The 25870-nt window shown below is 41.2% G+C and overlaps 2 protein-coding genes across 2 annotated transcripts in view; one reads left to right on the forward strand and one right to left on the reverse strand.

The window, feature by feature from the left end:
- Positions 1-566: 566 nt before the first annotated feature.
- On the reverse strand, positions 567-12447 carry LOC306765749 (phosphoinositide 3-kinase regulatory subunit 5-like). Its single transcript, XM_079253249.1, has 18 exons — positions 12342-12447; positions 10751-10853; positions 10235-10335; positions 10076-10144; positions 9817-9955; positions 8154-8223; positions 7712-7889; positions 7447-7612; positions 7279-7347; positions 6356-7191; positions 4555-4680; positions 2911-3042; positions 2712-2805; positions 2534-2610; positions 2326-2419; positions 2169-2248; positions 1966-2084; positions 567-1875 (listed from the first exon to the last, which is right to left on the reverse strand). The coding sequence occupies exons 2-18, from the start codon at positions 10851-10853 to the stop codon at positions 1728-1730; spliced, it is 2601 nt and encodes an 866-aa protein (XP_079109375.1). The 5' UTR covers positions 12342-12447; the 3' UTR covers positions 567-1727.
- Positions 12448-17389: 4942 nt separating this feature from the next.
- ntn1b (netrin 1b) overlaps positions 17390-25870 on the forward strand; it is a gene marked incomplete at both ends in the record, with an annotated part of 50968 nt that continues 42487 nt past the window's right edge. Inside the window, one exon of the mRNA XM_079252967.1 lies at positions 17390-18404. Coding sequence (XP_079109093.1) covers positions 17390-18404 — 1015 coding nt within the window. The remainder of the gene's footprint in view (positions 18405-25870) is intronic.

The following is a 25870-nucleotide window of genomic DNA, read 5'->3' on the forward strand; positions in this document are numbered from 1 at the left end:
TGGACTGACAATCTGATGTAGGGCTGAATCAACTGGATTAGTCTGAATCCTTTGGGGGACAAGAGTTAAACCTTTTCACAGCAATGTGAGACTAAACAATGACAACAACATCCAAAAGAGAGCTTTGAAAAGTCATTGAAGTAGACTGGAAAAGTTCCTGAAGACGACCTAAAGACATAACAAGAAAGCTTGTCTAGGAGGGATCAGACTGTGTTGAAGAATGAAATAATATCAAAACTGTAAAACCGTGCCTGGATGAATCATTCATCCACATCCCCACATGTCTCATGTTATTTGTATGTTAGTAAGACAGAAACTTCAAAATCTTTTTGTGCTTCCTAAACAAGACGTTTAACCATCTGAAATTCACACTAAGAAAAAGGCCACAGAAAAACGCTTCTTTGTAATTTTCTGTTTGTTTTGGACAAAACATCAGAATCAGAATAAATCTTCTTTTAAGCAAATGGTTGAGATTTACATTAATAATAACATAATATACCTCTATAACATGATGAAATGATCACAACTCGCAGTTTGGGTTTTACATACGCAAACTAAATGGCAGAGATGTTTCAGGCAGGTTTATTTCCATACTTTCATAAAGAAATTCATCATAGTTACAGCAAATTTACCAAATGGCAGATCAGGACCCTGCGGGGAAAAATGTTTAGTGAGTATTGTTTTTTTTGTTAAACGTAATAAGCACTCATTTTAAATAACAAGTTTGGAAAATAAATTTCTTCTCACAAAGCTGAGGCTTTAAAAATCCCCATCTGGGATGGGAGATGCTTTGGATCCACCTCCATGCTGTGGGAAAGTTGAAAAACTCTTGTTAAATCCTACCAACACATGTCATGTGTGTAGAGAATCCTCACTGCTTCCATATGTGTGTGGAAAAAAAGAGAAAATAGCAGCAGATACATTAAATGTTTGACAGAAGGGGAATGAAATGGCCAAAAAGCACAGACTATTTAAAGGTAGAGTATGTAAGATTTTCAATATTTTCAAAATAAATTAACTAAAAAAAATAATTTTTTAAACATGTAGGTTCCAGTCTGTCCATATTTGATGCATTATTAAATTACAAGTTTAATTAATGACAAAGACCCTTCCTGAATGTTTTCTGACCAGTAAAAAAAAAAGTACTTTTTTTCCACCAGCAGGGGGAGTATAAGCCCATTTATTGCAGAGCGGCTCTGAGCTACAGCTCATAAGCGATTCCTGCCCTCATTGGAGCTGGCAAGGAGGAGGGGTGAGGGGGGAGTTTTGCTCATTACTGCCAACCTGTGGTCGTATGTGGAGGTAGCAGTTTTGTGGTTTTGCACATGACCTGGTGTTTGCCACCTGGTGGTGGAAAGAATCGCCTTGAAATCTTACATACTCTGCCTTTAAAGATCTGGGCTTTGGGGCAATCAACATATGAAACAACTTTAATACTTTCACAATCGTATTATTAAATCATCAAAAATAAATAGCTTACACACTTGTATCTACAATCTCATGGATCTAAAATGTACAGTATAGTAGCTACTCAAGTCAGTTTTCTGCTACCGATGGGACCCCAGCAAACAGGAGACTTCCTGAGAAAATCCTACATCTAAAACAATCACACACTCTTCTGTAACACACACACACAGATCATCAATTGCAAACATAAAATAAATAAACTTTGGCTTCATAATTATATCTGTCTTGCTTATGCACATTGTGCGGCTTCAGTCAGTCTATTATGGATACGAGGCTGAGAAGGAGGTCATGGGAAGGCAGAGCAGAGAGCAGTAGGTGGGGTGCAGAGGCTGGATTTGGCCTGGTAATGGTTTGTAGGTCCTCCAGTCTGAGCCGCTTCCTGTTTTGGAGCACAGAGACACCTCACACCTAAAGACAAACACAGATTTTAGATATCTTTTACTATTTAGGAGGTAACATCTTGAACGGTTCTGTAGTTTCAGTAAAGCTCCCGAATACCTGGTGACACTTTGGATGAATTTCTTTTCATCCTGATCGAGACAAACAGCAAAAGTTGTTCCATCGTCTCCACCGATCACCTGCACCTTGTCCACCTTCACCTCTGATACGGAGATTTGCTGCCAGAGGGAGAAGAAATGCGATCAGGAAGTGTTTTCTAACAGCCATGATTTGGTGAACAAACCAAACAGAACCTTTCCCACCTGGTTGTAGCCCTTCTTGGACTTGGAGCTCTGCCTCTTGAGCACTTCTGTCATCGTCAGCTGCAGACTCTCTTTGCAATCTGGAAAGACAAACGATAAAAAAATGTAGCCGCATGGTTTGATTTAAAATGAAAAGGTTTCATTTGTTGCCGCTCACCAAGCAGCTCCGTCTTCCTGCATGCTTTGTAAAGGTTAATCGACGTGCAGACCATCTCCTTCTGAACCCACTGACTCCTCCCACTCACAGCCACCTGTGATCACATGTAAACAGGACGGGCATAAAAATAGATCCGCCTGTGAAGATACACCGAGACTATATGCTGCTGTTTATAATGCAGGAAATGTGTGTGTAGGAGGAGCAGAACCTTGTTGTATGCGACACTCAGGATTAAAGGCACAGCTTCTCGGTCTCCATCAATCCCAAACCGTTTGCTGGCAGGTCCTGCAGGCAGATCAAAGCGCATTAATCTGTGTGTGTTTATGTGTGTGTGACTCTAGAAGCTGTTGCTGTTGTTTGCGTGTGTTTTGCCGAGTGTTACTAACCCATGGCTTTCACAGCCCTGGTCCCAGCTGTGTGTCCAAGCTCCAAGGAGTGAATGAACACCTCCTTTCTCCTCTTTCCTCCAGACAGGGTCAGCTGTGTGAACCAAGCAACAACCACATTTCACTCTGCAAGCCGATAAGCGCTGATTGATGCTCGCGGCGCACTGTGCATGTGTGTGTGTGTGTGTGTGTGTCTGACCTCAGCCTGGTAGAGTTGCATCAGAACAGGCTGGTCTGCATTTCTACAGTAATAAAGCACCAAGTCAGCCAGGAGAGGGAGATGCTCTGTGTTGCCTGAGGTCGCTGAGACGTCCTCGTCCTTCAACGCAGCCTGTATATATAAGTTTCAGAAAAGATGCCCCATCCATGAAGAATAAGATACATAGAAGAGAATGTCACACTTCTTTACTTTTCAGATTTTTTTTACAATTTGTTTACTGTCATGCTAATCAGAATGAGAATCATTTATAAGTGAACCAGCGACCCGGCACAAAGAAATGTGTTCCAGTACAAGCCATCCAAACTGGACCACATGAGGGGCACACGCTTTGGTGACTTATTGAAAAACTTTAATAAGTAGAAAAGCACACAGAGAGCGCAAACCTCTGCCAAGGCCAATTAAAGCTGGGGTAGGTAATCTTGCACAGAGACACTTTTTTTTTAAATTTTTTACTCTGGGTGAAGTGGTTCCTCGTCCTGATAGTAGTCTGTACATGTTGTAATCATGAACAATAAGAAATATAGTTAGACCCCTCAGTTTACTCTAAATCTGTAAAAACTCTGACCAATCAAAAAGTTCGGACCGAATTGAAGTTGTTAATTTCTTATATCAGGTAAGCTTCTTCTCCTAGCTCCCCTCCTCCCCCTCCAGCAGCGTATAACTGATAGCCACACCCTGCATATAAACAGCATGTTAGGATGAAAATACAAAGTAGTGAAGAAGAAACTCGACCCGGCTTGGTTTATTTGCCTCCTCCTGCTCAACAGCTGAGAAAGAGAAAATCTTTGGTGGAAAAAGCTGTGAACTAGGAAAGCACTCGGAGAGCGTAAACCTTCGCCATGGCCTTTAAAAATTTCCTGGATCCAAACGGTGATCCGGATCACCACCAAAATTAAATCACATCCTCTTTTTCACATTTCCAACAAGTCCTGAAAATTTCAATCAGATCCATCTATAACTTTTTGACTTATCTTGAACACAAACAGATAAATGCCGGTAAAAACATCACCTCCTTGGCGGAGGTAAGAAAAAAGCCTCGGATCACGCAAGGGGCAAAACCAGAGGGGGAGGAGCCAAGACAGGGCGCCACTTTCACATCTTGCTAGCTTCCCAACATTTCTTACCCCAGCTTTAAAGGTGGAGTATGTAAGATTTTCAATATTTAAAAAAAAATTTTAATTAATAAAAAAACTACAATCATAATTAGATAGTTTTTTGAACATGTAAGTTCCAGTCTGTCCATATTTGATGCATTTACATTACAAGTTTAATTAATGACAAATGACAAAAAGCATTTTTTTTACAGGTAGGCAAACATTTAAGAAGGGTCTTTGTCACTTGTAATTTAATAACACATCAAATATGGACAGACTGGAACCTACATGTTTAAAAAACTATCTAATTATGATTGTAGTTATCTTATTAGTTAATTTTTTTCTAAAATATTGAAAATCTTACATACTCCACCTTTAAGGTCTACAAGGAAGCTGGAGCCTGTCCCAGTAATCAATGGGTGAGAGGCAGGTTACACCCTGGACAGGTCTCCAGTCCATCACAGAGCTGTGTCAATGCATCTCTAGATAATTTACCTCATTGAAAGGGAGACATCGGTACGAAACGTACCTGACAGAGGACATCAGAGGACAAGCTGAGCAAACTGAGGACATTGCGTTCGTACCAAGGATCCATCAAGCCCAACAACTGGGCTACATCTGTTGTACTGTCCTCCACCACAGCACCATTTAACTCCTGTCAGAATGAAGAAATACGAAGGTCAATTGTTTAAGTTGTCTTATCAAGCATGAAAAATGCAGCTTGGAAGAAACTAGAACAACACTCACAGCTGACACTGCAAGCTGTTGTTGCACTTATGTTTTATACACCAACAACAGACCAGCAAAGTAAGCTACATCTTTACCATATTGTTCTACTCCAGTGGTTTCCAAACTGCATATCCCTTTTCATCAATAACGCCCCCCGTCACATGAACCAAAGAAACATACTAAGAAATCTTTAGCTTTAGTGGCTGTATTGTAGGTAACTACAATCAAAACCATGTCAGAATTATTATCCATTCTTCTGCTTTAGTGTGAAACATTTTAAACCAGGAATCTCTGCAAACTACTTTAGATGAGTGAAGTTTTCTATGAGACAATGCTGCTTTAGTAAAATAACTCTGCTATATATGATAGTCGGATTTCTAAAGTAACCTGCATTTTTTTTCTTTGTGTTCAACATGAAAAGTCCCCAAGTAATGATGTAGCTTGTTTGGCTTCATACTTCATGATATTAGATGATAATATTTTGGTACATGGTTCATTATTACCCACCATTGGTTATTACTGGTCAAGCAGGGACAGATATGCCCAATCATAGTTTGTTCTCTTTTTTTATTACTTGAAGTCTCTCTTGTTGATTTATCATCATATTTAAGAAAAGCATAAAAAGAACAATATTAAAGACTTATGAAGAGTTAGAGCCATAATGTGAATTACCTTGAATAATTATTATGGTGTTACATGTTGGATATCTGTAAGGGCTTTCAAAACTACTAAAAAGAAAGGAATGTAATGGGTAATTAATGCACATTTTGGAACAACTGGATGTTGTTGGTGAATATTGTAAAATGTGTAATATGAATGGACATAAGATGGTTATGAAATTTGTGGAGACCCACAGGGATACTGGACAGACAGCTGGGCTAAGAACATTTAACCCCGCCACCCCCAACTCCTTTTTTTTTTTTGCAGAAAACATGCTTAATTGTAATTTTCTTTATAATGTGTGTTTAACTTGATTTGTTTAGTAGTTCCAGATATACAGAAGATACACTTATAATTACTACAGATGTTCTGGGAGGTCACTTTAATATGAACAATTTACACAAGCACCTCAGGTGGCTTAGGAGGTCCTTGAGACTGAAACAAGGAAATGCTCTGTAAGCTACGTAGTTCATTACGTACAGTCACCGGATGAAATGTGTGTTGTTTGTGTTACAGAAATAAAGTGGATGTAATGTTTCTTCACTCATGCATGCTTGGGAGTCGTTTGTATGCAAGTGTGCAACAAATTAATTAAGGGGCAGATATCGTAAGATTGCTCTTCTTTCTGCTCCTTTTCATTCAAGCCCAATTTAATTAGCAGTTTTTCTTTGATTTATTTTTATGTTGTTTTGAATGAAATAAATAAATAAATAAAGAAATGAAATGAAATGAAATTAAGTATCCTATGAGTACTTTTACAAATTAATCCAGTGTAAAAACTCACAAGTTTTATTTAGCCTTGCTGCGCCCCCGCCCCCTGGAGGGCCCGCCCCCCCAGTTTGAGAACCACTGTTCTACTCAGAAGCACACGACTGATCTTGTATCATAAAGATGAACACGTAAAAGTGAAAGAATGAAGAAGATGGGTGTCATGGTCTCACCACAGAAGCAACAGCTTTGGTTAAACTTCCGGTCTGCCCCTCTGTGGGTGTGTGCCCCCCTCCTGATGGACTTCCTGTTCTCCTTTTCGTGGGAACAAAGTAAAACTGGAGTTTGCACATCCTGGTGAGTTGCGGACACCGACTCTCCTTCTGCTGCAGCTCGCTGTACGCTCTGGCCAGCCGACCAGCCTCTCTGTCACCTCCAAAGATCACCACTTTCACCAGGGTCGGCACTTCCGCCATGTTTCCCTCGTCGCAGCTCAGGATCGGCCGCCTGGAGACACAAACGTGCTTCTGGGGGGCAAGAGGGTCTGTTGGAGCAGCGGCTGCATCCAGAGGACGGACCTGTCTAAACTTGGAGTGTTTGAGCTGGGAGCCAGTTCTCTGCAAGTCTTTGCTGATGTCACCGTGGTAACCCATGCTCTGGGCTCGGCGGCACGTGCTAGGACTGCGGGGAGTCTTGAAAAGCATGGAGAAGCGTTCAATACCCAACAGAGATCTGGACTTCTTCTTGGGTTTTCTTCTAGCCTTTGGTTGGCTCTCTTTAAAGTCCTCCGTGTCCTCGTGCGTGTCCTCACTGAGGTCACTTTCCACGCCCGATGAGCCGGACGGCACCGACCAGCTGGAGGACAGAGAGTAGTTGGAAAAGGCAGAGTCCCTTGAGGAGGACGATACAGTGGAGATACGATGGTTTTGATCCTCTTTGTTTGAGTCCAGCTCGTCTTCCTCATCCACGCTGGTGTCAATGTTATCGTCCTCATCTACTCCCGATCCGAGGAAGCACTCTGACGGAGAATCCGGGTCGGAATCAACTGCAAGAATGTCTTTCAGAACATCTGAAGAATGAGAGGAATTGAGGACAAAGCTGCATCAGATAGGACTGGAATGAAAAGTTAAAGATTCGCTCAAACTGAACTAATTACCAAAGTTATCATTGTCCCATGAGCATGTGTGGCATTTGGGAAAGGGCAGCTTGAACAGCTCAATCCTTCCTGATAAGACAAAAAAAAAACAATACTGAGAATCTTCTCAGCATTCTCATTTCAAGCAACACAAAAGCCCCAGTTTGGTCATTATACTCTCTGTCTTACCAGTGTCTGGGCAGCCATCAGCAACGATAGTGAGGCTTTCTCTGAGCATCTCCATTTTGTGGAGGAGACCCTCTCTCGCTGCCCGGTGATCTGCTGCAGAGGCTGCTGCCTCCATGCTGTCAGTTATCACTTCCAGGAGATGCTGGCGCTCCTCAGGCGGCCGTCTCTGGAGGAGTGTAGGAAGGATTATATCAGGAACGAGAAGAGGGCTGAACACAGTGGGGGGGGGGGGGGGGGGGGGGGATGCGCGGCGTTGGTGTTTCACCTGTATGGAGGTGCGGAGGGCTTTCAGGTCATGTTTGGGGCCCAGAACAGCCTGAAAGCTGTGCAGGATGAGAGTGGTTGTGATGTCTCTGCTGGAGGGACGAGCGGTACCCAGCTGCTCAGAGGCCGCCTGGACCTCCGCAGGGACTTCATCATCAGGGTTTAACATCAGCACCATTCTGTTCAAGAATTCATCCACATATACAGACATTACGTTCCGTCTGTTTGTGTTCAAGATAACTCAAAAAGTTATGAACAGATTTTCATGACATTTCCAGGACTTGTTGGAAATGTGAAAAGAAAGAACTGATTTAGTTTTGATGGTGATCCGGATCACTGTTTGGATCCAGGAACATTTATAAGTCCTTGCCGGGTGTTTTTCTAGCATTTAAAGGTGTTTCAAAGCTGTCATTACGTAGACCTTACAACATGATTGGACTTACATCGTTTTAGAGCAGTGGATGTCATGGGGAATAGCTTGCTCTGTCCTCACAAGACGCTGAAACGAAATACCTGCAAACAGACAAAAGAATAAACAAACAAAACAAACAATGAGGTTTAGAGCATTAGTAAGTGAACACTGCCCCCTTATGGCCAGAGTTACTCTGTGAAATTCTGTTCTGATTAATTCATTTGTAACTATTTAACATTTTAACTACATTTCAGACAGTTTGCACAGATTTCTCCATTCAGCCATCATGCAACCCAGTGGAGATACAGCACTGTGCAAAAGCCTTGATCCTACTGAAGCCACACTTTCCTGCAACGTGTTCAAGTCTTCCTGTGCACCTGTTTAACAGACTTTCTCAAGGTTTTCTTTTAAATATTAATTAATTTGCTTTTTTGTAAAGGTCTCTTAGAAAAATATCAACATGAATCAAACATAAAAATGTCCTTTAACTCAAGAATGAACCAGTATTTTGCCAAAACTTAACAGAAAACTTAAAAATAAATGTAATTGCAAGAAATAGTTTTAATAAACATATTTAGGCGCTTTGTTATGTATAGTTTCAAGTGGAGGATAAAACAAGTGTCAGGTCTAAAACCCCTTCTAGAGCAGGTGAACAGTATCAGGGAAAGAAACTCAAAATATCTTCAGCTGATCAATTTCACTGAAGTCTCTTCAGAAACAACCTCATTGGAAGACTAGGTGTCAAGTGGTCATTTTTTGGAAAGGGAGCGAGGTAAAAAAAAAAAAAAAAAAAGGCTTTGGACGGTTTGCTAAATGACACAAGAACTGGACTGATAATCAGGGGCAACAGATATGATGGAGAGATAGAAGCAATGTGGGATCATTGGACAGAAAACAGAACCAAAGGCAGAAACATTGAAGAAGTCTGGAGAAGTGTTCCGAGATATAACACAAGGAAATGACAAGAAAGCTTGTCTAAGAGGGATCAGACTGTGATGACATGGAAAAGAAAGGACATTTGAAAAGAAGTGACATGACATCTTGTCTAAGAGCTTTTAGGAATAAACTCTCATTTTGCCTCATATGCTGTATTTTAATTTATGCTAGCACGTTTCTACATGGGCTGCACAGTGGCAGAGTGGTTGGTACTCTGGCCTCACAGCAAGAAGGTTGCTGGTTTGATCCTCAGCTGGGGTGGGGTCTTTCTGGCTTCCTCCCACCATCCAAAAACAATCATGTTAGGTTAACTGGTTACTCTAAATTGCCCTTGTGAGTGGTTGTTTGTCTCTGTGTGGCCCTGGTGAGCTGCCCAGGGTGTGCCCTGCCTTTTGCTGGGTTAGGCTCCCGCTTCCCCATGACCCTTAATCAGACCATGATGATGAATGAATGTTTCAACACATTGCATTTCAGGTCAACTTCATTTGTATAGTGCCACTTAACCATACAACGCACCATACAACGCTTACAAAGACATCAATTTGAGCCAATAGCCAAGGAAAATCCAAATTTTGCATGGAATCTAGACTTGGATCCAATCCCCATCCTGAGCTGCACGACGCGACAATGTTTAAGGATTTGTTTCTCCTTTTCCTGGTCGTATGTAGGAAAATTAGGAGCTCTGTATGGAAAGAAATTGATGTGTTCATTCTACGATTTTGTCCAATTTCATTGCAGTTGAAGAGGTTTGGTGCAACCTGGTGCCCGGAGCTCCTGCTGGATGGTGTTCAGCAGGCGTTTGGAAGCAGAACTGCAGGGCTCAGGCCAGGCCAGAAAACCTCGGAACAACAGACAGGCCTCCTGCAGCACGCTGCAGTCTGGAGCTACATACGGAGTCTGCAACATACAAGACAAGATCACATAAGAAACGATATAACAAACATGTTTAACTGTGCAATGAGCAGGAGTGTTAGCTAGTTTCTCTGATCCTCTGGCTGTGAAGTGATACCAACTCACTCTAAGAAGAGTCGAGGAGAACAAGAGTGTGAGAGGAACCACCAGTTCATACTGGCACTGGTCCAGCACCTGGAAGAAGAAGAAAAACCAGAACTGAAACCTGCTCTTCACTTTAACATAAAGAGTTCAGACACGATGCTGTTGTTTTCAGCTCTTCACCTGCTTTGTTTTCCTCAGTATTTTCTGCAGAAGGATGAGGAAGTTGTGAGGATCTCGCTTCACAAGTTCCTCCAAACACCAGCGGCTGATGCACAGACCGGCTGATCAGAAAGACAAAAAAAAAAAAAAAAGCACAAAAACCTGAAGTGAGTTGTATTTCTCCTTTTAGGTTTCGTTCTGACATCAGTCGGTGAGACAAGAAGGGGACGAAAACACCTGCTTCTTTGGCTGAATTTCTGAATGAAGCTCATTACATGATATCAGAGCTGATGTTGCAAGATTCTCTCGCATCCTTTTTCACCACTTTCAGTTCTTATTTTCTCCAGAAGTTGGACAAAATGCCACCAGTTAGTCAGCTGGACATTTGAGGTTAAATTTCTTGCTTTCTTTAAATCATCCAGCAGCTCTTAAATGACACACATGAGCGTTAAGACGCCATCTAAACGTTTTTTTCCATGTTTAATTACACATTTTAAAGTGTGACCATTAAAAAGCAGGCGTGAATGGGGGTCTTACCGTTCCAGAGCTGTTTGTCAGGAGTGTCCAGACTCAAGTGGCAAAGGCAACGCTCCAGGACGTGCTGGATACGATCCTCTGTGCACGAACTCTGCTCCATCATCTAAAAGAAAAATTCCAACAGCCACAGACGAAAAAAAACCCGAGATAAACCAACAGGAAGTCCACACGAGTTTGTTGTGCTTTTCAGCCCAAACTTCCTGTTAATGATGTCAGCAACAATTAAAAAAGCCGTTGTTGTTCCTGTTCAGAGACCCAGGATAAAAGAGCTGCTCGCACACACACACACACACAGATGCAAACACAAGTGTCCGCTGTGCAGCTGCCAGTGCAGAAAACACACCGCGACACTTCCCACTGGTGACTCACAGACTGTGTGAGTGGACCGGAGATGAGCTGGTGGAAAAATGCTGAGACAACTTCTGCTTTTTCATTCTGAAAATGAACCACTGACATCTGATTTCATGTGACACTAAAACTGGGCTGGAATTCATCCTTGCAGAAGAAAAGCTTCTTATTTGACTCCTAAAAGTCTCAGAGAAAAATATGACTTTAAATGTCAACCAACAAGCAAGAATTCCCAGAATTCACTTTGTGACGGCCACGTGAGGCCCGTGGTCGGGTTAAATGAACATGTAGTGACAAACACACCACAACAGCTGTATTAAGCAATAGGCAGCTACTTGAAATTGCCGGCAGACTTCCTCAAAGCAGGCAGGGTCTCTCTGCATTCCTCGGCCTCGTCGAGGTCAACGAGGAGTCGCTCTCCCTGGTACTGCTGGACATGTTTGACCTCCAGGATGCAGAGGTGCACGAGGAAGCTGTAACTGTAACTAAAACAGGAAAAGGCCTCCAAGGAATGCATCACAAAAGGAGACTTTTTGGGGATTTTATCATTTCTTTAGACAAGAGGAGAAAACATCTTGACAAGATTAAATGCTGTCAAGAGGAAGAGTGGATTTCTGCTGAAACTTTACATCTCTGCTGCATAAATATACCAGGATGAATGGACATGTTCATAACAGGTTGACAGAAAGGATGTTTAGGGTTAATGTTATATTTTTGGTGACTCTGTGCTCAGCAGTACCTGAAATATCCCACTTCAGCAAGCGAAGCGATCAATTGTCTACTGAGGAAGCAGGTGTTGATCCATTGTATGCTGTCAGGCTGTATTGTCCGATGCTGCCATGCAAACTGGACGAGCAATGGTGCAAAAACACCAGCCTGTAACGCTGTGATTGTTTGCTTTAAAAGGAAGAAAAGGCCTCCATCTCTTCTCAGCAGCTCTGTAACCCACCATGCTCATACACACATTCAGTAATGTGAGGTCCTGATTGCAATCACATTCATGGGTTGTTAAAGAAGGGGAACAGGAAATATGCAAAGTTTTGCAGTTAGAGCTGATGTAAGTTGTCTGACAGAGGCTTGGTCCTGCAACAGAGACTCAACATTCACGCGTACAATAAACAAAATGCCACTTTGTAGACCTGAGCCACACACAGCACGTCAAGACCGATAAACATACAGCTGGCAGTGTTTATGTCTTTAATAGATTCAAATAAGAATTACTAATCAGAGGTGTAATTCTTACCTAATATGCCAGTAATTGCAGTAATCAGTGTCCTAGATCGTCCCAGGTCAACCACAGTTAGCACACATCAGAGACCACATCTTCCTTTTCAAGAACAGACCTTCCGACTGCACAGTCAAGAAAGCTTGTGGTCTGAAACAGGAACTCTTTCAGTCCTTATGCTGAAGTGTTTTAAATGTTGCATTGTGGCGATGCTGTTATAGAAGGAGGAGGAGGAGGAGGAGGAGTCCAGCAGACAGAATGCAACCAGGGCCGGATTAAAAGTGCACAGGCCCCCGGGCCCAGAGTGTTCCAGGGGCCCCCTCCCCCACTGCAACATTGTTAAAATTGTAAATGATACACTGTAAAAAGACATTTCTAACAGTGGTACCAGTAGCAATACACTAGAAACTTTTGTGTAACTATCTGGCTTTTATGTACATTTTTTTTCATATCCAAACTGCTGGTGTTTGCCCTACGTGGGCCCCAAGTGGGTTCGGGCCCCTGGGCCCGTGCCCATAGTGGTCTTCAGATAATCCGGCCTTGAATGCAACAGTCAAAGTGAGGCGAACTTGATCTGGTTGTTTGTCGCTGAATCATGATCTGAAACTGGCAACTCAGTCACATCTATTAAATGACTTGATAAAAATTGATGTATCAGCACTCAGCTGATCTCTGATTGCATGAGATCAGGTTGAACACTCACACGTGCACGCCCACAAAGCGCTTATCTTCCCATCTGCTTCCTACTAAATGTTGCTGATGACTCTGCAGGTGTGTTTGATAACGGTTGTGATTGTAATCGTTATTTTATTCATTTATTTTGTTTCCTTTTTTTTTTTTTTTTTTTTTAATATTGTCACTGTTCTACCTATGTCTTCTTGTATTGCAGTTCTGTGGTAGTTTATATTGTTTTGTGAATACTGTAACTTTAGCAGCTTAGACACGCTTTTCTTCATCTTCTTTTTTCCTCTTCTCCTGCCAGGTCCAGCATGGCCATATCAAGATGGACGATGATTACAAAATTTAAAAAAACAAAAAAAACAAAAAAAAAAACCAAATTCAGATAATCAAGGGCAGCTATATACATGAGATGTCTCCCTTGACAGAGCAAATCTGTCAGGCAAAAATACGGCATGCAGATTGCTGTTCTGTATGCTGAGATGTTGGACAGGACAGGTTAAAAAATAAATTGATGTATCAGTGTTTTCAATAATGCTTCTTTTGTATTGATGTGTTTGGTTTCCTGTACTTTGGTTTTGTTTTTAATTCAGCATCCTGTGTTCTCATTCAGACACACATCAGTCACGGCAGGACTGCAACTAAGCTTTCATAAGAACACCTCTGCATGTGAATATTATGAATATAAATTGTGGATTGTAAGACCCGAGGCTCCAAACAGCAGCAGAAGACGTCCGGGAGCCACTTCTGTCAGCTAAGAGCAGGAAACTGAGGCTATAATTCAAGCAGACTCACCAGAACTGAACACTAGAAGATGAAAAAATCCTGCCTGGTCTGATGAGTCTCCATTTCTGCTGCAACATTCAGGTGGTAGGATCAGGACTAGATGGGTCCATCCTGCCCTGGATCAGTGGTTCAGGCCTGTGGTGGCATATTTGAGTGACTCTGCAGTTAAACTGTGCAGCGGCTGTAATATTCTGCTCTGAGGTTTACAACAGACTATCACCGTGTTGTTCATCTAGCCTGCAGCTGCTGGCAGCAGGAAGACAACAACAGAGCATTTTATTCATCTATAAAGCTCCTTTAGATAGACTTCAGGGTTATCTCTCACCTCTGTTCACTTTAAACACACTTCACACTGTATCAAAGTCACTTTTCAGAGTAACAGTCTATATCAAGTTTAGAACATTTTCTTTTAACTTCTATTTGACCTCTGAGTGGAAATATGTCTAAAAACCTAAAAAAAAAGTTATACACCGCCATAAGTTTGAGCTAATTTTATTCTCTTTTTTGTCCTTATCTCGAGATAATTCAGCATATTCTCATTGTTTATTGCTCTCTAATAATGTAATTTTAAGTCTGTGTCAATTCCCCAATAATATCTGGTTTGGGTTGCATGAGCAGCAGCCAAAACAGAGAAGCCCAGGCTTTCTCTTTCCCCACTACTTCTTCCAGCTTGTCTGTCCCGAGGCGTTCACATGGCGGCTGAGACAGTAGTGTCCTCGGTCTTCTGTGGGGCGTCCTACCAGAGGCACTGCCTAGAACAGTCCTCGAGGGCCGGTATCCGGCAGGTTTTTGTTGTTTTCCTCTTTCAACACAGCTGATTCAAATCAAATGGACCCAGCAGCTTCTTGTAAACCTAATTATGAACTTGTGAGGTGTGTTGGAGCAGGGAGACAACAAAAACCTGCAGGATACCGGCCCTCGAGGCCTGGAGTTTGACACCTGTGTCTTAGAAGTTTTCATTTTTGCAACATTTTTTTTTTTTTTTTATCACAGTATACCATCTAATTACAGAGTAACGGACAGTTTGGCTGTTAAATATGTTTTAATATGAAGTAAGAATTTCTTTTTAAGTCTCTACAACTGCAAAACATCGAACAGCTGACAGCCTGCACCCACTTTTTAAAAATAAAAGGTCATATGCCTTAAATGCAGGTTCTAGTGGTCTCACAGCAGTTGGGTCGCTGGTTTGATCCTCGGCAGGGGGCGTGGATCAAACAGTGGCCTTTCTGTGTGGAGTTTGCATGTTCTCCCCGTGTATGCGCGGGTTAGGGTTAGAAACCTGGGCACCCTGTTTTACACCAGTGCATCTCATCTTAATTACAATGGCTGCACGGTGGCATAGTGGTTAGCACTTTGGCCTCACAGCAAGAAGGTTGCTGGTTTAATCCTTGGCCTGGGCAAGATTTGGTCAGTCAGTGGCCTTTCTCTCCATGCATGTTCTCTCCAGGTATACTCCGGCTTCCTCCTACCGTCCAAAGACATTTTATTTATTTGTGAGCATGAATGGTTGTTTGTCTCTGTGTGGCAACCTGTCAGACTAAGTAATTTGGATAATAGATGAATGTCTCAAATGCCAGCCATCATCATTTTATCAACATATATCACCTTGCATAGTGTAATAACTAGTAATGACTACACTGTAAAAAAGAAAAAGTTGAGTGAACTTAAAATTTCAAGGCAACAAACTTCGATAAAATTTTAAGTTGAACAGCTAAACTAAATATTTTAAGTTTTGTTTTTGAGTTTGCTCAACTCTAAATTAGGATTTTTTTACAACTCAATTGTTCCACTAAATTATAATATTATATTGTAATAACTTTTCATCTTTACTTCTGGCAACTGCTCCACAAGTTTTACTAATTTAAAAATGTACATGGTTATAACTTTTAATCCTTGCCTGCTCTAACTCTTTCATACGTGGTAATAATGTATCATTTTACACTGTAATAACTCAAATTCTTTCACAAAATCCACTTGAATTTGGTCATGTTAGTACAGCAGAATAATTTAAGAGTAATATAAAATTGCACACTACTAATGTACTAACTTCATAATTTAATTTCAATAACTTCTAATCAAATGCATGAATAATTACAGATGCAACATACATCCTCAAAACCTTAGTTTTATTTAAACTTATTTGATTTACATAACAGATATGTAGATTTGCTATATTTTATTTGAAACTTGTTCAAAACTGGAAAACCAAATGAGCTGATGTGGATTCAGATCTCAATAATCTAATTGGTAAATGGGTAAAACTGTATTTTATTTATAATTTGCAGCGTCTCAGTGTATAACTCACGAGTTATTACCTGCAGATCTGGTCCAGAGCTCTCTCATGTGTTTACCCTCTTCGGCTTTTAAAGCCTTCCAATATGAAGTCAAGGTTCAAAGGTCAGTTTTTCAAAGAAGAAGGCATGTAGACTGTTCATACTGGCATATGTTATTTTTCCAGATTAAAATCTTTCCATTTATGTGTTTAGTTTAGTGAAAGCCAAAGTTTTTATTATTTTCATTTTGCTGAGATCTAGTCAGAAGGAGAGTATTTGCCAGTCCCAGTAGGCTTTATTAAATTAATCTCCTTTTTCTCTTCAGTATTTTCAGAAATATATTTAAAAAGAGCCACCTTTATAGTTATAATTATTATATTATTCTCAACCTCGGACGTTAACGTAATCTTGAAAGAAGGCTGGATTAAGGGTCAGCACACAGTATATTGGTCAGAGTCAGGGTTAGAACCCAGATAGTTAAACATGTAGCCTCACGCAAAGAGGTCCAGTTCAATAACCATTAAAAAAATACAGTGAAAACAATCCATAATGAATAACAAAAGCCAAGAACATGAAGTTTTTAAACTGGACATAAAATACTTTTAATATTTGCTTGTGTGTGAGTAATAAAATAATACATTTCTTTGGTTTTATATGGTGCACTAAGTCCAGTTTATCCAAATAAATAAAGCAGATAGAGTCATATATTTGAAGCATTTTTTTTTTTTTTAAATGATCATTTGAATATTTTTTCCCACATGCAGTTCAGACAACCAACCACCAGATGTCGCTGTTCCCTCTTCCCCGCAACAGACTCCAGCTCCGCTCAGACACAACTGGTCCCTTTTTTCTCTCTCATCAGAGAAGGAATGGGACAGAAAGAGGCAGAGGTGAGCAGAGGTGTGACTGAGTGGACGGGCAGAGGCAGAGGCAGACTTGGAGCCAGCTGGGCATTTGCCATATCTTGTTTTTATTTTCTTTTAGTTTTGTTTTTTTTCCGAGAAAAAAGGGGGAAGTTGAACTATAGCACCTTTGTTTCGTGCGTAAACGGGATAGGCTGCTCCTCCTAATTCTTTGGAGTCCCAACACTTGCAGACTGAGAATTATATTGGAGGTAGTGGTCTGGGTGGAGTTTTCTTTGCCTTGTAAGATTATTTCCTACACATTTTGCATCTCCTTCCTCTGCGTCCTGCTCCCCCCAGCTTTGCTCTTTTCTATTTCTCCATCATTAGATTTGATTCCTGTCCATATTTGACTCCAGTGCTGCCTCCTGCTAATCCTGTCTTTTCTGCATTTCAGCGCATCGGTCCCTGCGGTGCTCGGATTACAATGAAAGGGATTTTGGAGATCTGGATCACCCTGCTCACACTTTCTGAGCTCACCAAAGGTGCCTTCGGGGGGTACGGGCTGAGCATGTTTGCTGCGCAGTCCTCCCCACCAGACCCGTGCTATGATGAGAACGGGAACCCTCGGAGGTGTATCCCCGACTTTGTCAACTCCGCTTTTGGGAAAGACGTGCGCGTGTCCAGCACCTGCGGCACCCCGGCTGCTCGCTACTGCGTGGTGACCGAGAAGGGAGAAGAGCGCACCAGGGACTGCCACACGTGCGACTCCGGGGACCCCAAGAAGACTCATCCACCTGCGTATTTGACAGACCTGAACAATCCTCACAACCTCACCTGTTGGCAGTCTGAAAACTACGCGCAGTACCCGCAGAACGTCACCCTAACCCTGTCTCTGGGGAAAAAGTTCGAGGTCACCTATGTCAGCCTCCAGTTCTGCTCACCCAGACCGGAATCCATGGCGATCTACAAGTCCATGGACTACGGCAAGTCGTGGATGCCGTTCCAGTTTTACTCCACTCAGTGTAAGAAGATGTACAACCGGCAGAATAAGGCGACCATCACCAAGCAGAACGAGCAGGAAGCCATCTGCACGGACTCCCACACCGACATGCACCCTCTGACAGGCGGCCTCATCGCCTTCAGTACCCTGGACGGCAGACCGTCGGCGCACGACTTCGACAATTCCCCGGTGTTGCAGGACTGGGTGACCGCCACGGACATCAAGGTGATCTTCAGCCGGTTGCACACGTTCGGAGACGAGAACGAGGACGACTCGGAGCTGGCACGCGACTCTTACTTTTACGCCGTGTCGGACCTGCAGGTCGGAGGTCGGTGCAAGTGCAACGGGCACGCTTCAAAATGCGTCAAAGACAGAGAAGGGAATCTGGTGTGCGAGTGCAAACACAACACGGCGGGACCGGAGTGCGACAGGTGCAAACCTTTCCACTATGACCGGCCCTGGCAGCGCGCCACGGCCAGGGAAGCCAACGAGTGTGTCGGTAAGACCCCCCTTTTTCATTTTCAAAACTATCATAGTAAATATTTAAAAAATGAATCTTCTTAATGATTTAATCAGTTATGTCACAACTGGTTGGACAAATGCATATAAACGTGTCATTACGCGCAAAAGAGAAAAGAAAAACATTTCCATGTGACTTTTCTCAGAATTAAATCAGAAAACTTCATTCTCAGATTTGAAATACTTTAATGTGGCATCTTTGAATAAAATGTGTATATTGCTCATGGATATTAATAATCAGATTTAAACATGTTCAATTTGATTGTATTCAGAAAGACTTTAGCTTTGGAACGGAGAATGGAGGCCGCGCATTGCGCAAACATGCTGGAAAACGAGGTTTTATAGTGGAAAAATCTGCTGATTAAATTATTCTAATATTTGTAGTATTGGAAGGATTTGTTTTGACTATTTAAAGTCTTTCATATGTTCAACAAACACTCACAAATATTCTCATAAACACTAATGCGTTCATGACAAATTAAGTTGGGTCCACAGTTGGAAGAAAGAAAGCACAACTAGTAGATATTTTTGCATTTATTGGAAATTTAGGACTGAAAAACACTCAGACGATTAAAAAAAACAAAAAAACAACACACACTGTAGAATTTACTTCTTTAATTCTTTTAAAATTTACATTAGTCACATTTGAAGAAACTTGTATGTATGAGTTGTTTTTTTTTCTTTAACTTTTGGGCAAAGATTCGTTTCCCCCCGTTTAATCTAAATATACCTCAGTAGAAACAATTGTGTTCTTGTTCTTTCTGTAATTAGATTAACATTCAAACAAAATGATTTAAAATAAACAAACACATAAATAAATAAATAAATAAATAAATAAATAAATAAATGTCCAGAAGTCTTTTCAGCAAAACAAAAGCGCGCCTGCCCAAACGCGTAATTGCGTCCTGACCCCCTGTTTCCTACAGTAGTAGCAGATTTTACAGGAAGGAAACATTGCAGCTGCAGAGATAGACTGCAAGGGCGTGTTGTGTTTCCATAAGCAGGTGCTATTACAGATTGGATGGACGATTAGGACGGTTTTATTGACAGTTCTGGCACGTAGAGTATGAAACTGCCACTTCAGAAAAAGACGACGGAGTGACTTGAAGCTGTTCTGAGTTTATATATCAGAAGCGCTTTCTGCAGACTAGCGGAGTTTATCTTAAAACCTGGGCTGGTGAGCTACAACAACGAAGCCAATCTGGAAAGGCAACAAGCTTCAGCACTGCTATGGTTTGCTCAACCAAACGGAACAAGTGAACAAGTTGTTCCCTTTTGGCCTCCGACTTTCGCCCGCATGTGAGCGCATTTTACTAAGACAAAAAGCTTGTCACTTGCGGCATCCATCTCCATGTCAGCGAAAGCCCTCCCCCCACCCCCTTCACCGCCTCACTTTTTGTGCAAGTGGTGTCATCAGATAAAACCGCAGAAGAGCCAGGCTGAGCATTTCTTCCACAGAGGAAATAATAGGAAGGGGATGGCCTGACACCTTATAGCATGAAAAGAAGACGACCCAAGGGGTGGGGGGGTACGTTTCCATTGAACACTGGGTCCATATGCTCCGGCGACGGGGATGCAGAATGCAGGGTTTTGTCCTCTCTGATGTGAAACATTACAATACTGAAGAAGGAGAAAGAAAGAAAAAAAAAAAAGATGCAGTTATGGGAGACTTGCTTTCACTTATTGGTGGCAGGCATCAAGGAAGTAAGACAGAGTCAATTTCCCATGACTTTGCGTGCAGGGTGCCATCATTTTGTCAAAAGGCATTTATGTTGGCAGCAGCAAGCCTCGCATTCCGATCAGCTGGTGGCACATGACTCACAAATTTGAGCACATGGGCGGCACAGGTCAGCCTCCTGGGGAATCTGTCTGGGCCACACCAAAGTCAGGAGGTGAAAGAGAGTTAGTTAGTCTTGGATGGATTATTGAGAAGCTTCAGGGGCTCTGGGCTGAATAACATCTGGAACAGAGCAAATTACAAAAGACTTTTAAAAAATGGGGGCGATAAACACAACGCAGGATTTTAAAAGATCTTTTTTTTTTTTTTTCTTAAATGGAAACTGATCTTATAATAAAAGTAATAAAGGAAGCAGCACTAAGGCCACTATATACTGTGTACTATATATCAGTTTTCCAGCACCTGAGACAGGCCCTGGGTTAGGGTTAGGGGTTACATGTGGTGCCAAAATGTTTCCAAACACATTTCTATGATTCTGTCCAGTCGTAGCCTCACTGCGTTAAAACATATGTCAACTGCTCTTGTTCACCAGCTTATTAGACATTACAATTCCTAAATGACTTGGTGCATTTTAGAGCTGGGCGATTAATCGAATTTTTATCTCAATTACGATCTGTGTTTTCAACGATCATAAAAATAAAAGGGTGCGATAATTTTTCTGTTGCAGTTTCCTCTCCTGCTGTCTTCAGCTGCTAATCGAGCGTCTCTGGCGTTGCAGCGCTGTGCTGTAAACTCCTCCCACAGCCGCTTTGCTTTCATTCAGACACTGTTGCCAACTTGGCGACTTTTCTTGCTGTTTTGTTAAAAGCACAAATCTAGCAACTTCTACTGGAGTTATTGGAGACTTTTCTGGTGTTTTGGCGACTGACTTGAAGGCACATATTGTTCTGCAGTTACTGTAAGGAAGGAGCAGCGGGAGCCTCTCCCGTCCTAAAGCACTCCCAGGCGGCCAGTCTCAGTCGGCGCCGGCTGCAGGTCGATGTAGACTGCAGTAGGTTGTGGAAGTTCACCTAAACATAGTTTATACCATTATCACTGAGAACTGGCTGCATTATTTTCGTATACATAGTTCGGTGAGTTAAGTCACTGTAATATCTCTTTCTTACCGGCGTTACCATAGCAACGCGTTAATCAGCTGGTTCAGATCAGCTGTTTTTTTAACAGGTGAATGAGAGAAACGTGCTGCAGCCTGACAGCGGTTGTTTGGCATAAAACGTACATCATAGTTCCGATATAAGCGGTAAAAGCTGATTAAACAACTCGGAACCGTGCATCAGATGGTTATAATGCGCGACACGGAGTCTAGAACACCACGACGTGCAGCGTTGTTTAAAAATACTGGATAATTGTGTTAAATAATCGAGATCTCAATTTCAGTCAAAATAATCGTGATTATAATTTTTGTCATAATCGAGCAGCCCTAGTGCATATCTCAATACTTCAGTAATCTCACATGTTTTTTTGTTTTTTGTTTGAGGTTTAGCTACAGCCCTTAGACATGAAGAAACACATTATATATCTCATTTTGGACAGGAAGCAGAAGAAACAGGCCACAACGACCACAGGTTCCTCACATATACAGACATCAAGCTCTACTTTCTTTTGTAAAGGAATTAACATAACATAGACATATATGTGTGACAGGTCAAGCCCTCCTGTCCGGGCAGCTGCTTCATATTCTCCCCATGTTCAGCGTAGCACTGACCCCTGACAGTCGCCCCCCCCCCCACGCTCTTCTCCGGCCTGACTGATTGGGCTGTGGAAGGAACTGTGGGAAAACTTCAGCTTGCCAAGTGGGTTTTGAGGCATGATGAAAATGGTAGCTTCAGTCACTCATACGTGTCATTTTTGCACCTGTTCAATTCCAGCAATGTTTTCCCAGTCACCCCACCATGCAATGTTCTGCTTTAGCTCGGCCGCAGAAGTCAGCTGGAGGTGCAATCGGTCTCGCTTCCCTGCACTTTTGATTTACTTTCCGAACACACTTTCCTTTCACCTCGGCGAGTCTTGTTCCTACAGTTGGCCAGCTTTTATGTGCCTCTAGGTGTGCTTTATGTGAAATAACTTTATGACCTGTTTGCATGTGGATGTGGTCGCAAAAACCAGTAAGTAGGAAGGGAAGTTTTGACATTTATTAAGATATGTTTGTTGCCAGAGAGAGGCAGCATATTTGCCACCCAATTTGCTGCTTGGTCTCCTCCCATTAGATGAAACTCTCCCTTTAACAGAAGTAATTTTCTACTTATTTATTAAAGGACTATGAAGCTTAATGATAAATATGGCTAAACATGCACAAATATATCATTCAGATGTACCTCAGAGGTTTTAAACCTTTTGTTTTTTGGCATAAACAGGCTTAAAAATATCACTGACAGCTCAACATTTCTAATTTTAATGATAAAAAGTTTGTTTTCAAATCTTGTATTTGTTCTTGAATTCAGTCATCACTTCAGCTTGAATTGTTTTTTGTGTCTATAAGTTTTAGTTTGAATTTACCGGATCAGTCTGAATGTGGACTATGCTGACTGGGCCATCCCAGATGGGTTGCCAGGTTAGGTCAGGCTGGACCAACTTATGGGTCTCATTTTATTTATTTATATATTTTTAAAGCATGACATCATGCATGTACTTGTAATAGAAGCTGTATTTGTTTCCTCCTCTCTTGTCCTTGTACAAGCGCCGACACATATTTGTGGATTTCTGATCTTGAATTTAAACAGCAATAGCCACAGGATACGACTATTTCTGGGGTTGATTTTTGCTTTGTTGGCTTCTGTTTTGATGGGTTCCATGTTTAAATGCATTAACTTAACATGCTACGTAATACTGTAATGAAACCAGGCTGTGTTTTACAAATGATGAGACAGCCTTTGTTTAAGGGAAACTCAGCTCAGTCCCTCTGATAGTTAACAAAATACCCACAAGCGACATATTGAGAAACTTCTCCTGTGGAGATGGAGAAAATGACAAAAAGCTCCTGCCAACATCCAGTAGTAAATATTGAAAGCACATCTGAGAAAAATAAAAACAGATAAATGTCACTGCAAACATCTTGATCCTGTTGTGGTTTTGTTTCTATCCCCGCCAGTGATGACACGGATTGCAGTCATTTTCCTTTCGGGTTCAGGAAAGCCTTCTGATATCCTACTCAAATAGTCATAATAAGACCAAGACCTGAAGATATCTTTACAAACAGCATGTCAAAGATTCAAAGTTTAAGTAATAGGTATAAAGACAAGTAATGGGCGCGGATGGGGAGCGGGTAGAGTAGGAGGAGGTTGGAAGAGGGGGGTGGGGGAGCAGAGAATACACTGCAAAAACTCAGCCTTAAAAAAACAAGAAAAAACTATACAAAATTAGGGAAATGTTACTTAAAATAAGATAAATTATCAGCCAACAGAACAAGAAAATTTGGCTTGTCAAGACTTCCCAAAACAAGTAAAAGTACTCTTAAAACAAGAGGAATTCTCGGGTTTAAAAACTGAAAATCAAATCAAATCAATCAAAGATACTTTATTCATCCCGAGGGGAAATTCAAAGTTCAAGCCAGTTCGTCCAAGGTTAGACATACAGACATTTACATTTGACAAGTTTACAGAACAAACTGATACTTAGGCAATGCATAAGCATATGTGTACTCAATTTAAGATTTTATTTAGATTTCAGTTTTTGCAGTGTAGCTAATAAGAAGCAGGCAGTGTGGACAGTCAAATATCGCTGACTGAGCCCCATCAGGACAAGTCAGCCAGACAGATGGACTGCTGTGTCCCAGTCACTCAGAGGCATAACGGAGGTCATTTCAAATATTTCAGCCAATAAGAGAGCAGAGGAATGACTTCAAGCGGTGGTGACCCAGATGCAGGAGCTCACAATGGACCAATCAGTCTCCTCCAGCTTGATCAGATGTGACCGAGATTTGCAGGTTTATTTCTTTTCTTCTGAAGGAGAGAGGAAAAGTTTTGTACTGCAACCTGCAAAATAGCTTCCTCTTTAGTCTTCCTTAACGCTATAAAAACTCAAAGTGCAACGATGTTAAACTAAATCACACACACAAAAAAAGAAGCACTATTATATGGAAATAAAGGATAGGGAAAGAAAGACACAATTACAGGTTCAGCTGCAATAATTATTATTGGCTATTTAAATACTAGCAATAGAGTACTTAATAAGAGAAAAGTTAAATAACTAGAAAAACCTTTCAGCCCACTTCAGACAGCCCAAAAGTTTGCTGAGCGCATCTCTTACACAGATATCTGCCACAATCTATCACTGGAGCTGCAAATACCCATAAAAATACACCAAATAGACCAGGAGCTAACTAGAAGGGATTTAGTGAGAAAATTAATTGCAAATTTTCACCATCTGACAGACTTAAATCTAAAATTTTCTTGCTTCAAAAGAGAATGTCTGAGTCTATCTGTGTGAAGGCTGAAGAGAAAAGAAGTTATTAAAAACATTTAAGATCAATAATAAACTGAAAAGTGGTGCAAACTGAGGGAAGTTGCGGATCCCACTGCTGAGTTTTCCCCGGGCCCAAAAATGTTTAAATCCGCCCCTGCTGACTAGAAAACTGATTAGCATATTTCCACTAAATCCACTGAATTCTGTTATGAAGTGCATTTAGGCTCTATTTGCTCACATTAGCTGCACATTTAACCTTTATTTCCAAGTAAAATACCTCACTGGCAGTGTAGTAGTTGAGTCCAGCTTAAAGGCCCATTTCTTCTCTCTGGCATTCAAAACTTAGCTAACAGGATATCTTGGCTATATATTTTTTTTTTTTTAAGATTTTTAAAATGTTTACTGACTTCTTTTTTTCTCTTACTTGGGTTTTATTGTTGTTTACAACTATTTTACTGTGTTTATCTGTTGTCCTCATAGTATTTTCTTTTAAACCAAAGATATATTTTATATCATTGTTATGCATACTTTTAACTTGATTTTAATTTTGTTCAGCACTTTGGTCAACGGAGGTTGTGGTAAATGTGCTATATCAATAAAATATCAATTGAATTTATTTGAAGCACACAGAAGTTTTAATGAAAAGAAAAAGAATAAAAACAAAAGAAACTTTAAAAAGGCATGATGTGCAAAAATAATAAGTTCAATTAAAAATAATTTTAAAAATCAAAACAGTAACAAGCACATACATTTCATGTGTATGTTACTATTTTCTAAGCAGATCCCTTCCCATTGTCTTATTAATTTCTATCATCCTAAAGCCTGGTGCATGTTATTTACTTATTTATTTTTATTCATTTGTTTCTTTTGACTTAGAAATTTGCACTCATGTCCTGTACAAACACATGTCATGTTGGGAGTCTGGAATTATCCAGATGCCTCATCAATATAGAAATCAGTGTAGAATCTCTCAAAAATGGTGAAAATAAATAAAAGATATGCATGATTTGCCTGTAATGGGCTAAAACAAGCTGAACATGATAACAAGATAGGCTAAAAGCATTTCAACAGATCTTCCAGCTCTGATATCCTGACAAATGCAGTCATATAGTTCTGCTCAGTGGGCCTAAAATGGTCCTTTTTGGTGATTAAACCTCTCTGTTGTGGATGCTCCACGCGGTTCACACGCTAACACTCTGACAGCAGGACGTGCAGCCATTCCAACACAACCTCCTCTAACCCTGCCATGATTACCAACGGAGAACAATGCTTCTGAAACTGGCCCCCGCTCCGTCGCCTGCAGAGTT

This window comes from Telmatherina bonti (genome assembly GCF_933228915.1).
Source record: "Telmatherina bonti genome assembly, chromosome: 14".
Classification (NCBI taxonomy): domain Eukaryota; kingdom Metazoa; phylum Chordata; class Actinopteri; order Atheriniformes; family Telmatherinidae; genus Telmatherina; species Telmatherina bonti.